The 16,317-nt window shown below is 35.5% G+C and overlaps 2 protein-coding genes and 1 non-coding gene across 3 annotated transcripts; all 3 read right to left on the reverse strand.

The window, feature by feature from the left end:
- Positions 1–159: 159 nt before the first annotated feature.
- Positions 160–376, reverse strand: LOC145641389 (small nucleolar RNA U3). Its single transcript, XR_014115420.1, has one exon. It is a non-coding gene; the product is annotated as a small nucleolar RNA U3 (small nucleolar RNA).
- An 884-nt stretch (positions 377–1,260) lies between these two features.
- On the reverse strand, positions 1,261–4,336 carry LOC145638835 (glutathione S-transferase-like). Its single transcript, XM_081689877.1, has 2 exons — positions 4,045–4,336; positions 1,261–1,842 (listed from the first exon to the last, which is right to left on the reverse strand). The coding sequence occupies exons 1-2, from the start codon at positions 4,247–4,249 to the stop codon at positions 1,376–1,378; spliced, it is 672 nt and encodes a 223-aa protein (XP_081546003.1). The 5' UTR covers positions 4,250–4,336; the 3' UTR covers positions 1,261–1,375.
- A 4,580-nt stretch (positions 4,337–8,916) lies between these two features.
- On the reverse strand, positions 8,917–13,902 carry LOC145638836 (mechanosensitive ion channel protein 6-like). Its single transcript, XM_081689878.1, has 5 exons — positions 11,719–13,902; positions 11,081–11,204; positions 10,593–10,886; positions 10,268–10,470; positions 8,917–9,506 (listed from the first exon to the last, which is right to left on the reverse strand). The coding sequence occupies exons 1-5, from the start codon at positions 13,662–13,664 to the stop codon at positions 9,218–9,220; spliced, it is 2,856 nt and encodes a 951-aa protein (XP_081546004.1). The 5' UTR covers positions 13,665–13,902; the 3' UTR covers positions 8,917–9,217.
- Positions 13,903–16,317: the final 2,415 nt, after the last annotated feature.

Genomic DNA, 16,317 nt, shown 5'->3' on the forward strand with positions numbered 1-16,317 from the left:
TGGATATAGCTTTTATTCCAGTATCGCAAATGAAGTACATTCAGCAATTTCCGAGTGAATATACATACTTTGCTAGCCGAAAAGGGAATCAAAAGGTTGAAGTCTGTCAGACAACCGTGTGACCATCCCAACTAGCCGAAAAGGGAATCAAAAGGTTGAAGTCTGTCAGACAACCGTGTGACCATCCCAAGCTCACAATGGAACTCGGGAACGATCCTCTACTGCACCAGAGAACCCGAAGACTAAATGGTAGCTGTTAATCACGCTCTGGCCACACGGTGATTATTCATCCACCAGACTTGGTTTTCTGTCTCCTTAGAACTCAAGGATACAGAGGTACGATCCTATAGAACAGATCCTGTTCAAGTAAGGTCGTACCATGTTAAGTTCTCTCTTCATTTTATATATATGCAATTAATATTGTTTCTGACTAATGTGGGACTTCATACTTTTCAGCCAATAACCATACAACTTGTTGCCTACACAGGAGCAGAGTCCCAACTCTCCAAATTACAGCCTCAATTTGCTCTCGTCCAAGAGGGCAAGACCAACACTTCGATCACTAAGAGCTGCAGCATTACAGAAAAGTAACATCTCGTCCTTATCAAACACTTACCTACTTGGGTGACTAAAACAACCAAATCCTCATGTTGTAGGTTCTCGCCATCTCATCCTGTCTCATGGTTGATGCCAAGTCGCGCAGATCCACACTGCATTCCTGCATATGATCCTGCAACTTTTCTCCAATGCCACAAGGCAGTACTTTGATCCCGAGTCCCGACATCCGTGAAAGTCATTTCATGTAGGAGAAAAAACTTAAAGAGAACAATAAACTGTTGCCTGGTTTTTAGGACAACAATAGGCACTTGTTTTGCCAGCCACTATGCAACTTAGTGCACTAGCTTTGTTAAAATGCATAATGACAACAAAGAAGTCAGCCTATGGGTGTGTAGCAATCAAAGTACTCAAACCCGGTTGTATGATAAGAGAATGTCTTACACATTTGAACAAGTGAACGATCAATTCTTAGATGACCACCAAAGGAAGCCAACAATCAAATATCTCCAATCTCTTTTTATAAAAGAGAACAAAGAAGATTTCACAACTTAACGTGTACATTAATGCATGCCTCAGGAATTTATCAAGTCAGTCTAGAACGAAAGCTGTAATCTTAGAATGGTTACTTGCACCATATAAGTGAGAAACTATTGATTAAGGACTAACAGAGCAGCTTTAAACAATGCAGGAACTACTTCAGACAATCAGCAATCCCTTTTATTCAAATGAAAATCCGCCTTCTAAGATAATAACGGTACTAAATCAAAGTACAACCAACATAGTTTTAAAGAACCATAAAGACGTCAAGGATTTTTGTTTAATTTTTAGGAAAGGAAGAGCTTTGCATTTCAACAACCTTCTTCCATGACTCCCTGCCTGAAATCTCCTCCCACCACCTACCCACATTATCTCTCGACATGAACAGCTCCTTTACGTCAGTACCATTTACCAAATAATGTGTGTTAGGCAAGTGAGAGAGATCAGCCAAGGTAAAATCATCACCAGCCAAGTAACGGCTCTCCCCCAGCCTACTATCATAGACATCAAGCACTTTGGCCAGCTTTTCTTTGCTCTGTTTGATCAACCCTTCATCTTGCTTGATGTTCATGCGGGGAGCAAACGCCAGCTGAAACACCAGGGTACCTGATGGAGGATTGAAGCTCTGGCTCTCTGCCTCTATCCACTGTTCTATTGACGCTTTCTCCAATGGATTTATTCCATACAGTTTTACGTTTCCTTGGCTTGCATATTTCTCTGATATGTAACGACATATTGCTCTTGACTCTGCAAGGAGTTATATGCACACAAATATAAGATATGACAGTACATTATTTCAAAGAAGGTGCAAGCCGACTAGGTAAAATAATATACAATTTAAGGAAGAGAATAGTGAAGGACAATGGAATCAGAAGGCATTCTTGAAACTGATGCAAGAGCTATGCCTGAAAGATAATTAAGCCATACATTAAATTGGATTAACAAGTTTAAAACCATCCTCCTTATGTAGTCTACGAAATCTGAATCTCACGTTACCCTTGCATATGCTCAAAATTATAAATCCTCAAGACCGGACTTGAGAATTTTTTTTTTATCATTTTGGTCCTAAGAGATGAGAGTATGACAGGATTTATAGTTTGATCCTTTTTTAAGGTACAGAAAGTGCTAGGTCATCAAATAATTGAAGGACTAGGTTTTTTGGGAATCCCAATTGTTCTATGTGCACAAACAATTCAAGGTGATGTGCTCTAACTGAATATTGCAGATGTTTGTGAGTTATGACATAGAATACCAACTGACTAGACATTTCTAGTTGAAATAATTAAAGACATGACACACCAATTGAATGTTCTACAGTAAGAGCCATTCCTGAAAGAAGGCAATCGGATGGATTTGATAGCCAGAAACTGTTACAAGAGTGAATTAAAATATTTCAGAAGATAGCTGCAGTTGTTGTGACAACACTACTCTGACATGTTCTGATCAAACACATTATTACTTGATCAAAATAGTGCAAATAAAATTCCATGCTTATCTCTTTCCAGATACTTACAATGTCCACAAGTATCTCAAAACTTCTAAAAATGAGTATCCATCTTCAAGCAATTAATACTTCCTAAATGCAAACAAGAAATTCATATGACAGCAAGTCAATAAACACAAGAGTACAAGACAATGCTGTTTTTTGGGAAATCTTGGCAGTCAATATAATGCAAGAGATAACACAGGCTGGAACTTCCTACAACAAGAAATTAACACCCCCCAACGGCTTGACCTGTAACCAGTATAGCAGCATTTGAAAGGTAAAGTCACACAGAAAATTTGAGAAACCTCTAACTTGAGTCTTATTCAAGAACAAATCAAAAGTTATATTTCACATAATTCAGACATATTATAGTCAGACATTGGGACAATTTCCTAGAACAATGGAGAAATTAACGCTGCATCCATTGTACACCCTTGGTTACAGACTTATTTTTTTGTTACTGAGAAAAGGGTGATAAACTGATAGCTGATTAAGTCATTAAGAAGCATACAACAAATGGCATATATGAGAAGCAAATTCTGATATTAGACTACTAGTTATGTCAAAAGCCTGAAAAGTTCAAATCATTATGAAATACATTGATCTAACTAGTAATATTGAAAGCCTGATAACTGCTACTGCAAGCCAAATAGTAGGCTATCAAACTTAACCATTGTTTCACAAGTATATGCAAGTCTGATACAAGTTTTAAGACTTAACCATGCCCAAGCTTTTCATATCAGGTAATGTCTATACAACAAGTACACGCAATATTTGTGTTATACGAAGTATATGTATATGGAAATCTAATTCCTAGGTAAAGTCTTAACTTTTTTATTAACATTTTAAGACCAGAGTTACCAAAAACACAACATATAAAAAGCAAAGTGTACAGAAAATAACCCTCTTTTCTCCTAAATTACTACATTTTTCTTTAAATTACACCATCTAACATAGTACCAGAGCCAAATAATCCTCCATAAATTAATCTTTAATCTATTCGGTCTTATCAAAGCTATGAATCAACTTGGAATACCCAATTTCAACTTATAACTAATTGGCCTTAAATCACAAGAATTATACAAGCAAAGCAATCAACTCCATAGATTTAGAAATACATTATGACACCCAATAGTCCAATTACTCAAAAGCTTTGTAATTTTCTATCCCATGAAATTGAAATCAGGGATTTCCCTATATCCATTTTATACACCCACCGACCACCGTAATCAAAACAGGAAAAACTTTTAGAGACGAGCATAGAGAAGTACCATTTTCAACATAATTTATACCAAATTACAAATATTCAAATTAATCCAAAACCCCATATCCCTAATTTTCAGTTTTATAATCGAAGAACAGACATGTGAATCACATTATACAATTTTTTTTTTTTTTTTTTTTTTGTTGCATGCAACACAAATTATGCTATTATTAGAGTGTCAGAATGAAATAAAGATTACCAAAAAGAGTAATGTGATCATCTTGGAAAGCAGGAACTTGACCAAAAGGCTGAATTTTGAGATAATCAGGAGATTTGTGTTCTCCTTTAGCCATGTTGACATTGATGAGTTCATACTGAACTTGTTTTTCCAGAAGACATGCCAACACCCTTGATACCGCCGTTGACAGCGGTGGTCCGTACACTTTCACCGGCGTTGCTGTCATTTTTTTTTTAAAGGATCTACAATTTGAAAACAGTGTATAGTGGAAATTGTGCTAAAATGGCCAACTTTATCTAGTTTTTGGAGAGTTTATGACTTCTGGCTTTATCCTTTTCTTGTTGATATGAATCCTTATTTCGTTTGACACGTTTAGAATATTTTAGTCTTAACAATTTTTTTGCCACCTCACATTTAATTTTTTGCCATGTCACTTTTCAATTATTATTGTTTTTAAATATGCTTCATTTGCACCTTAGAAGTTAGAATAATGATCAAATGTATGATATATTAATTCAGTTATTTCAAGAAAAAAAAATTAAATAAGTTTTTATTACCCAAATTAAAGGCATGTTCTCTTCAGATTATTTTCAGTCAGTTCATCTCTAATAAGTTCAGTTCAGTTTTTAATTTTCTTCTCTCATAAATTGTTCAGCTCAGTTCAGCTCTAATAAGTTCAATTCAGCTCAATTCAGTCAATCAGAACATGCTCTAAGTTTTCAACCGATAGTGTTTAGGCACAGTTGAAGTTATTGATTTTAACTTTGGAAATATGTAAAACTAGACATATGGCTATTTTTTATCATAAAATGTTATTCGTCAAATCCACTTTTAACAAATTCCTAGTTGATTATCACTACTGTCTGAAATTAAAACAGGGCCACCCAGATATTGCTTCTTCCTCAAGCTCTGCTGCTATGAGAACCAGAGCTCCACCTCAACAAGGCTGCTTCAAACTGAACACTAATAGATCATGGATGAATTTAGGTAATGCAGGGGGAGGTGGTGTCATCAGGTGTGACAAGGGAATATGGCAAGAAGGGTTTGCTTTGAACTTCAATGCCATAACTTCTACTTCTGGTGAACTTATAGCCATTAGGGAAGGCTTACTTATGGCTTGGAAAAGGAATATTACTCATCTTGATCTGATATGCGGATGCTCTGACCAAAATGCTGAAAAACCCAAATAATCACAAGGACACTGATCTTGGAAACATCATAAGAGATGTAGCCTCTCTTCTCCAAAGGACATGGACTGTCAGCATCCTTCATGCTTCGGGGAGAAGGAAACTTACTTCTATCCTCCAGCTAATGTGTTTGAAACCTATGCTTCAGAGATCCCTGACTATCATCCTACAAATTAGCTATGTGCTGCTAGTTGATCCTAGTTCACCTTTTGCTCAAATTGTGAATCTTAGGAAGTCTATAGTTATAATCCAGTCTAACTACTAATATAATCTACTATCTTAATGTTTTATATGCTTTTGTGAACGTTATTAGGGATAACATGCACCTACTTACTCTGCTTTTGCTCAAGTGACTAAGATCACTTTGATATAATATAGCATTTCTATTTTGCGTAAAAAAAAATAGATTTCAACTTTAGAAAAAAGAGAATGTGTTACTTGCAAACCAATAGACTAGCCATTTAAGTATTTATTTTGGTCACAATTGAAAAGTCGAATGTCTTTAAATTGCTTTGACCCATTTTTTATTTGTAAAATTGTAACCTATATATATTCAATATATATATCCCTATCAAATTAACAACACAAGGAAATGATGCACTTAATGGTCTAAACCTCTTGGAGAAACATTTTACGAGCTCTCAAGGTTAGCGCGTGTAAAATATTTCATTATTCACTACTTTTGCTTTAATTTGATGGTTCATTTGTGCATCCAACTAATAAAGGGTAGCACATTTATTTTTAAAAAAAAGATATAATGCATGTAATGAAATATGAAAAAAATAAACAAACCCGACTCACTTACTAGTTTGGTTGTTACAAACAAGTCTTTTTCATAACATTTTACATGTCAATAAGGGCTTCCTCGTAAAACCCACTTAGACGTTAGCAAAGCTAACATGTCCAGCCCAATTCACTAGCTGAAAGCATTGAGCAATATGGACCTCATGCTTAGTCACTTTCTTAGCTCCAGAATGTAGAGGCAAAATATACTTGTATGAGAAAATTTGGAGAACTATTTCATATTTTTACAGTGTGGGAGTGGGACACATATTTTTTTCCCACTTCCCACTAAACTTCCCACCCATGAGTTCCAAACTAACAAACTTCCCACCAACCTCAAGGTGTTTATTGCTCTCCCATATTGAAAGTTGAGGAGAACAAAGATTTCTTTATATAAGATTACACCCCTCTTTTTTTTTTTTTTTTTTTTCTCTAATTTCTTGTTTTCTGTTTCCTGCGTTTTAGTTTTACATTTTTAAAAAAACAAAAAATAAAAATACTCCGTAATAAACAATGTCAAATAAGCCCTAGGATATCCAATATAGTGTTTTGTATGTCTAGTACTAGTATTTCAAATCAAATATTTGAAAGTTCTCAAATTGGTTTTGGATAATAACCTTTTAAAATCCATTATCTACAGTAAATTATTACTTTGTAGGAGTATTAAATAACTGCTTAGAAAATGTTTTGGATATCAGATTTAATTTAGAATATTCAAATATCCATTTTGGTCACTCCTCTGATAAGGTATAAATTTTGATCTTCCTTTCTTTTACTTTTACGTCAAAAATTACAATTTTTGTGTTCCTTTGACATGTAAAATTACTTTTACCATTTTAGTACTTTTGGAACTTTATATGTTTCTTTTTAGGTCGTTGAATATTCAGCATTCAGCAACTGATATGGCAACGATTATCGCTAATCTCCTAGTAACATCTTCTCATACAAAACCTATTGCTGTACCAAACTACCAATAACGTAAAATTACTAAAATACCAGAATACTACTACGTATTAAAAAATAAAAATAATTATTAAAAAAAATATAGGAAAAATTGCCCGCAATAATCCCACATTTGGCCCGTCTGCCGAAAATGATCCGACCTTTCGATTATTTTTTAATAATCCCACCTTTACCCCCCGATCTTTTTTAATGGTCCCAACCGGTCACTTAACTTGCTGCAGCAAGTTACTTGACACGTGTTGGCACCCGATTAGTTTAAATAATAAAATTAAAAAAAAAAAAAAAAAGTTAAAAAGTTAAAAAAAAAAAAAAAAAAAAACAAGTAATTAAAATTAAAGCCACCCATCAGCCAAAACCACCTCCCCAACCACCGATCCCGGAGCGGCGACCTCCCCAGCCACCAATCCCGGCACGACAACCTCCCTTACGACCAACCCCGACCACCTCCTTCCCTGACCACCTAAACCCGCTCCTTCCCCGACCACCCAACACTCCTAAACCACCGCCTTCCCCGACCACCCAACCCACCTATACCAGTAAACCACCTTCTTCCCCGACCAAAACGACACCCTATCACCAGATCCACCGTCGAAATCGGCAAAACCCCAAACCTTCCCCTTTCCCGAATTCCAGCCGCGTCGACCTTCCCCTTTCCCGAATTCCAGCCGCGTCAACCACAAACCCCCATTAACTCCTTGCCCCGATTCCGTGTTGAACCCGTCGGGTTCGGTTTGGTGGGTTTTGTGGTCTTGAATTAAAGGGTTAATGGGGGTCTGTGGTTGGGTTGGCTGGGTGGGGGTCGTCAGCGCGACGACTTCTAGGTGGCGGTGGTTTCAGGCATGGGTGGGATGGTGGTTCTAGGGTTTGAGTTTGGGTGGTGGTGGGAACGGTGGTGGCTGAATTGGGGGTGTCTGTGGTGGTTCTTGTTTTTTGGTTTTTTTTTTTTTACTTTTTTTACTTTTAATTTTTGGCCAATCAAGTAACGACACGTGTGAATTAAACTTCAAAAAAAAAAAAACTACTCAACCAGTTCCAGGTAAAATGGGACCATTAAAAAAGATCGGGGGGTAAAGGTGGGATTATTAAAAAATAATCGAAAGGTGGGATTATTTTCAGCGGACGGGCAAAAGGTGGGATTAATCCGGGCAATTTTTCCAAAAATATATGAAGCTGCAATTTACGGTAAAAATAGTGCAAATGGAAGAAACAAAAAGCCTAATTTAATTGTATGAATATGAAATGTAAGTTTATTCCAAAAAAAAAAAAAAAAAACAAAAAAAAAAAAAGAAATGTAAGTCTACTAAAATTCAAAAAGATTCAACGATTGCACATGTATTCCTAGTTGATAGCCAGCATCTGAGTCATGTACTCATCAACTTTGCTGGTAACATTCGACAATTATTGCCTCAAATCTCAATATTAGACAACCATTCTCTAGATACGCCACCAACTTGCAAATAATTGCAATATAGCATCAAACAATAATTCTTGTACAACATAATACAGTTCGTTAGATTGTTTATAGGCCATGTTCACTTAATATAATTATTTTTACTAAATTGAAATTATTTATACTAAATTTTCATTTCATTATATTTTTCTTTAAAGTTATTGATTATTATTAAACTGACACTATTTTTCTTAACATTATGTTTGTAAGGTGAAGAAAACAAACCAAGGTTCAAAACAAAGAATTTTCTAAGATTGTTACTCCATAAAAAGTAAAACTGGAAAAACATAGTACTAGTAAAATATACCTCATCTGTTGATTAAAGACCCAATATAATAAACATAGTTTAGAATTATTCCATTACTTCCTTTATTAAAGACCCAATATAATGAAACTTAAGTACATCGAATAAATTAAACAATTTTCTTTATTCTTTTGCAAAAAACTTGATAGGCTTGTCTAATTCTTTTATCCTTTGCTCTGGTTTGAGGTTGCAGAATATAATTTAGATAGGATACACATAATATATATAACCAGAACTAACATCGGTCCATATCGAACATATAAAGCACAAAATAGAATAATACTAATCGAGTTATCAAAACCTAATAAAGATGATAATATACATTAAGATTCGCAACTCTGGCCAGTTCTTACAGGGAAAACTGGCGCCACAGGAAAGGCAAGGAGTAAAAAATCTCCTCAACCTTTCCCATGATTCCGCCAAGTGTTGCTAGCAATTTAGCATAATAGCATGTCAACCAAAGGCACTGACAGAGCTGCTCTCCACAGACGTGTTCCATAAAACTCATCATCTTGCACAAGTAGCCCAGTTAGATGGAACCCTGTCGGATACCACAGGCGGTAAGTTTCTGACATTGACGTCCATGGGCAACATGCGGTACTCAATGTCAAGATCTTTGAAGATCTTGACCATTTCCTCGACAAGAAGGGACCTCCTCACCCATCTCTCTCCCATGTCTTGATGGTTCATCCTATGTGATACCCAAAGCGAAAACTTTATCTTGTTCATGTCATCCACATCCCTCATTACTATCATAGGCGCTGGGTACCAGTGATCTGACTTGTTGTCAATGTACCTGAAGCAGAAAATCAAACTAGTTATTAAAAAGGCTGCAGCACTAATTCTACATCATTTAGAGATGCATTAAAGTGATTAAACCCAAAAGTGATTCGCAAGACATTGTAGGCAAAAAATGATAATCAACAAGAGCCTTATTTTGAACTCTGATACGGCTGTGTTATTGAAGGTCTATAAATAAACCATAACCTCTTCGACTTGCAAAAATAAGTTTCGGTAAAATCAGGTTTAATCAGATCAGAATTAGTAGTAAACTACAAAAGCAAAATCAGGTAGTACGAATAAGGGCATATTTAGGACTTACTGATGATCATCCAATACATTCTTGAAAACGACGTACTTCATATATTCTTATAGATGAATACAAAATTATTGACCATTTTCTATTCGTTAACTAATGCACAGGAATATAATCTTATATGTTTAAAAATAGTGCTTTTATAACATATTCTTATTCCACAAGGTTTGGATTAAATAGGGACATTGGGACCCTACAACTCCACAAGCCAAATTAGCCTATGCGCAATAAGATGTGGTAGAAATGCCGAAGGACCACCCCCCCCCCCCCCCCCAACACACAAACACACACACAGAGAAAGGCTGAAAGTGATACAGAATGAGAACCATCACACAAGTTGCTATTGTTTTTTCTTTGGGTGGGACAGAAAGAATTAAGATATACGGAAAGATATTTATGATATGCCAATCAGATGAATGCTCAACCTTCAACAATGATAACAAATGCAATTCACAGCTTACCTTGTTATTCTTTCCTTCATCAAAGATAACTTTTCCCCCGGAGTTGAGACGTGTACGCAGAAATCAATGAAGTCTCCCATATCTGGACTTCGGTAGTAGTTGCTGATAGGCTTGGTTGCTAGCACACTGTTTGGATAAATGATTTTATGGTTGTCATATTTCAAAAACACGGTAGTCAATATATTCATCTCCTCCACAATCATCTGTGAAAAAAAAAATGCAATAAAGTATTAGTAAGCATATTATCTGATGCATAACAGAAAACAGATAATACCCTCGAGGCCCTAAAATTTGAAATTTCTAATTAAGGCAACTGACATATTACCTGGACTCCTTCAATTTCACAACGATCACCTACATCAAAAGGATGCATAACAAACAAAAAGATGATTGCTTCGAACGTTGTCTTGCAAGTGTTACCAAACATGAAGGCAAGTACAACAACTTGGGAGCTCACAAAGACCAGAAAGTGAGTAACGGGGACACCTAGGATCAGAAGCCAGATAATTATAACAGCAATACCGACAATAATATTCACCAGATGGTGAAGCTTGTTCACAGCTGTCTTTGTGTCATTGAGGGACAATGCAAGAGCCCTTCTTTCTCTAAACACATTAACCTGGTATAGTAAAATATAGTAAGATGGTTTGCAAAAGAAAACAAGGGGGCAGTGAGGGATATTAAAAGGGAATGGGGAAAGAAATATAGCTCATTTTTATGAGCTACAATTTGACAAAACGTACTACTTAGCCAATTGTTCATAGCAATTAGTTGAAGGTTACAACAAAATTAGAGATGGATGTGATCACTTACCACCCAGTTTTTAAGTGATCGTTTGCTGATCCCTTTACCATCAAGAGCTCCTTCAAACATATTTATTGTCCTGTGTGCTTCATCTTCCCTCAGAAAGCGCATCAAGTCCGCCAATTGTATATATCTTCAGCACAGAAAAACCAGACACAGATTACTAAGATACATCATGACAGGAGAAAAATGATGCCAAACAGGAAACAAAAGGATAATGTAACAGGATGATAACAGATGACTGCTACAAAAGGGATAAGGAACTACAAGCATAACTCCACACACCCTCTAATGCCTTCACTATATCGAACAGTTTAGCTAGTTTCTAAGCTTAGGTCATCCTATACTGGAGACTGTAACGCTGTAACAGGAAACGATATAAACTAGGAACACAAGAGCATATGTATTATAAATTTATAATAAGTTGAAAAAGGAAACTTCCTATGATAGATGAGGATTCCTAAACACACTTAACAGTTCAAAATCAGATATGGAGTCAAAGTTAGAATAGAAAAACACAATTCAGCTTAAAGGTTATAGTTTGCAAGGCCAATGAGTCAATGACATTCAATAATTTGTGAATGTGTAACTTAATGTATGGTTTCAGGAGAATCATAAATTATAAGTGCAAGGATAAAATGTCTTACTTTGAACCTGGTGGAGCAACATTAGTGAATACTCTCTTGGCAGCAGCTTTTGCTTCCTTCTCACTACGAATATGCAATGCCGAGTCATCCTCCTCTAAATTTGGATCAAGCTGCTCGTCAAGAGTAGACAGAGCCCCCTTACGAACAATATTCATCAACCTCTTCATATTCCAAGCAGATACATTCTTCTGATTCCATCGGTGCAAGTGATCAATACTAATCCCATCATCCTTTTCTTCCTCTTCCCTCCTAGAGTTTGACGGTGCCCTAGGACTCTTCCCAATCACTGAACTCCTAGGACTCTTCCCAATACGAGGACTTCTCTGCAAGGCACTTGCACTCGACCTTCCACTCCCTACTGGCGGTTTCCCTTCATTAGGCAAGCAACTAGCTCTAAGATCAGGAGGGATATAAACCCCAGCATTCTGAAGCTTATTAACCTCCGAAACAACCCTCTCCTCCTCTTCCTGAATACGCTGAATCTCAAGGTAAGGCGGTCCAGACAAGGTCTCAATCACATATTGATTAAACAACGCGTCCTGAATCCTATCAAAGAAGGCGGTAACATGGAAATTCATAGCCAACACCTTAAGCAACAAAGTCTTAATCAACCACATCAATGTAGCCACCATAAAACAGATCAAAATCTTTGTAACATAAGGCAAAACCTGACTCCTAGTCTCCTTCTCAACCTTCTTATCCAAAATCAAAATCCAAGCAAGTAAAACCCACCCTAACCACAAAAACTTCTGCACAGAACTCCTCAATCCATAAACAAAATACAAAACCCGCTTACGAAGCAAGAAATTACGCTCAATAAAGAAGACAACAAGATGAATCAACCACCCAGAAACCAACCCACCACAAATTAAGACTAACCCCATAACAAACCACTTCCATAATTGCATATCCCAAATAGCTTTATCCCTAAAACGTTTAATCACAAGACTACATATTAAAGCAGCAACAATTAACACTAAACTAACCCATTGCAATACAGTAAAGAAACTCAACTTCCCTTTTTTATATTCTTCTGGTAAATCCTCACCAAATGGATCATCTTCTTCAATTTCTTCACTCTTTCCAATAAACCCAGAACGATTTAATCTCCCAGATCTTTTATCATCTTCAGGTGGGTCCATTAATCTGGACTTAGTCTTCATCCTCATTAACCCAGGTTTCTTCTGTTGAAACGATGCGTTTGACCCACTACACTGAACCACCTGATCTCCGTCATCTCTTCCGCTAACCCCCGCCATAGCTTGGCTTTGATTCCGCCCACCATCATCACTCACCCTCCTCTGAACCAGCTCACTCTCTTTAAACGACACCGTATGATGGTGCGTTCGAGGCGTAATCCTCCCGTAATCATTCGGACTCTCATTCACCGGCGATAAACATTGGTTCTCCAAATCCACCTCTCCTTTCGGGAAATCAAACTCCCCCGAAGATGAATCATCGTCATCATCACCGCCACCGCCGTTATTTTGATGTTGCACATCATTGTTCATTTTAACGGGTTTTTTCATTGTCGAAACTTGAGCAGCAAACGCGTCATTCTGGAAATCATAGCTCGACCCACGAACAATAGGCGGACATAGTCCGGAACCAGCGGCAGCATTACTGGGTGGGGGAGATTTGGTGGGTTCAACGGCGGGAGCAATGGTAACACCAGCAGAAGCCGCAGACGAAGAAGTTGAAGCTGAAGGTTCAATTTTAACAGAGAAATCAGAGTTGAAAGAAGTATTCATTGGGTCGTTTCTACTTTGAAGTAATCCAAGTCTTTCTTCTTCTTCAACACTATTTTTCTTCTTCTTAGTATTGCTATTACTTGTACTACTACTATGTTTAGCACTATTATTTGGAGAATTTGAAGAAGAAGGTGAAGAAGAAGAGTTTTTAGGAGGGGATTTTCTTAAAGGACTACTCCCTTTCAAAACTTCCATTTTTTCAATATTTTTTTTATAGAAAGATTCAAAATAATGAAGATTTTATTACAATATGAAAGGGAATAAATTGGAGACGAACACCTGTAGTTTATGGTAAGTTGAAAGTTGTACTAATGTTGTAAATTAAACTTAAAATTATGAATGAGCTGGAGTTGAGTAGTACTATTGTTGTTTTAGTAGTAGCAGCAGCAAAGATGAGGAGAGAGAAAATAAAAAAGAAAAGAGGAGAGAGAAAGAATGAAGAAAAGATGCGTATAATTTTGACAATTGAGAGGAGGTCTTATTGAAGAGGATTTTATGGTTGTCTTAGGTCATTGTGTGTTTACCTACTCTTGCGGGATTTACTACGACTCTTTTTTTTTTTTGAAAGAATTCTCTTTACAATAAATATGGAAAGGATGGCGGTATTAACGTTTAAGTTAAGGTTATTATAGTGTTTTGAGAAGGACAAGGAGTAAAATTGGAATTCTATGTTCTAGTAGACCCTAGGATCATGGTTGGTTGATATGGTAATTGAAATAACTAGCATAGTGCCCGTGCGATGCACGGTTTATAAATCAAATTTTTAAACCCGTAGGAAGAAAACAAACAAAGGTAATTCAATTACTAATAAAGGACTTGGTTACTGATGGTCAATAAAAAAAAAAAATTAAAGGAACGTTATTTGAATAGTATTTTATGTTATTTGAATTTCTTTTAATTTTTTATAATGTTATTTTAATAATTGAAGCATACTCCACATAACTATATAAGAGAAGTGCTAGTAAAAATTAAATAAAAAAATAAAAAATAAAATAAAATATCTACATAAGAGAAGTGGACTAATTCATTTATATCTCCCGTTGACAAAAAAACTTAAATTATCTTATCATACCATCCGCATCAGTAGCTACAATCAATCTAATATATACATGTTTTATTTACCCGTCACGCACTCACCAAATCTATAGACACAATAATATAATAACCCTATATTTGACCTACAAGTACATATATTTTCCTAAGTTAAGCATTGTGCCAAAAACTATATATTACTTCCTCCGTTTCTATTTAGTTGACGCGTTTGATTTAGGCACATATATTAAGGAGAGGAGAGAAAGTGAGAGAGAATGAAAAGCAAGTGGGGTAGCTCGTAAATGTAAGGTAAAAAAGTTACCCCAAAAGGAACGTGTCAACTAAAAATAAAACTTCCTAAAAAAGAATACGTGTCAACTAAAAAGAAACGGAGGTAGTATATAATAGTCATATAACCAACATCTGATTAAATATACTATACAACACCACTACAAGAAAATAACCTTTTCGTAGCGATTATTTTAACCTTTAGTATCGATTGTAATTGCAACAAAAAGCTTTCCCAACGAATGGTCATTCGATACAATACCCCCCGTTGCCTTAGCCTTTAGTAGTGGTTTTCAATATCGTTGGGGTTGGCCTCAATAATCGATACGAAAAAATACATCCAATCGTAGTGATTATTGTAGCGATTATAATCGCTATAAATGTTCAACTCATTTTCTTCAAAAAAAAAAAAAAAAAAAACATGCGTATGATCTTTACAAGATTCGAACATGCAACCTCAAACTCTTATATTAAATGTTTCACCAATAAGCTGTGACATATTTTATGTATTCTTTGTCAAACAATATTTATATATCTAGTGTTGAAAAGGCTTTTCGTATCGATTTTTAGGATTTAGTGGCGATTGTAAATGATACGATTTCTCAAAATTATATAAATGTGTAAAAATAGTGTGGATATGTATTATTATGCTTTCAATATCGATTTTATATGGGAAAACCATGGCGATTGTAAAAATGATACGACATCCTTAATTATTTCACAAACATACTTGCATATTGTAGCGAATGAACAATCGCTACGAAATAATCGCTACGAAAAGTGATTTTTCTTGTAGTGCACAAATACTTCGTATATAGGTATGGATTTATATAAATAAAATATACGGAGTATATATTAAGAATTATCACTACCTTAATTATAAAAAGGTTAACAAAACTCTTATAATAGTGCATGAACATTTATATCTCTGAAATTGTTCTTTTACATATATTTCTCCCATTTAATTTTAAAAGCCTTAAAATTGTCTCTTGAATTCGCTAAATTGATTTAAAAGGTTATGTTTATTTCAATATTTAAAGCCATTTACTATTTTCATTTCCTTTTGTTTTAATTTTTCTATTTAGAATTTATTAGACTATTATATTTCAAGATCGAAGTCAATATCTTTTTACCGTACAATCACTAAATCAAAGTAGCTCAACTAAAGTTTTGAACATTGCATAGCTACACAACATCCAACACATTTAATGACTACATGCAAATAATTTTAATGAAATTATGCATTTGATATAAGTTATTAAACAATTGAACTATATATACATTTTGATAGGTTTATATCTTTCATATTAACAAAAATTTACAAATGTTATTATATTTTGAAAAAAAAAAATATAGACTTTGGAGTTTTGTATAAGATAGATAAAGGATAAGTTAATTCCCGTCATATATGCATTGAGTTGCTCGATCATTTTTTTTTTGTGTTCTATCCGGTTCATCCTTTGGGCTAATCCAGATTCGAGGATCAGTTCTGGATTGTTAGGTTCCACTCCCCTCCCGATTGTTGTTG

Source organism: Chenopodium album, chromosome 7 (assembly GCF_948465745.1).
Source record: "Chenopodium album chromosome 7, dcCheAlbu1.1, whole genome shotgun sequence".
In the NCBI taxonomy this organism is placed as follows: Eukaryota; Viridiplantae; Streptophyta; class Magnoliopsida; order Caryophyllales; family Amaranthaceae; genus Chenopodium; species Chenopodium album.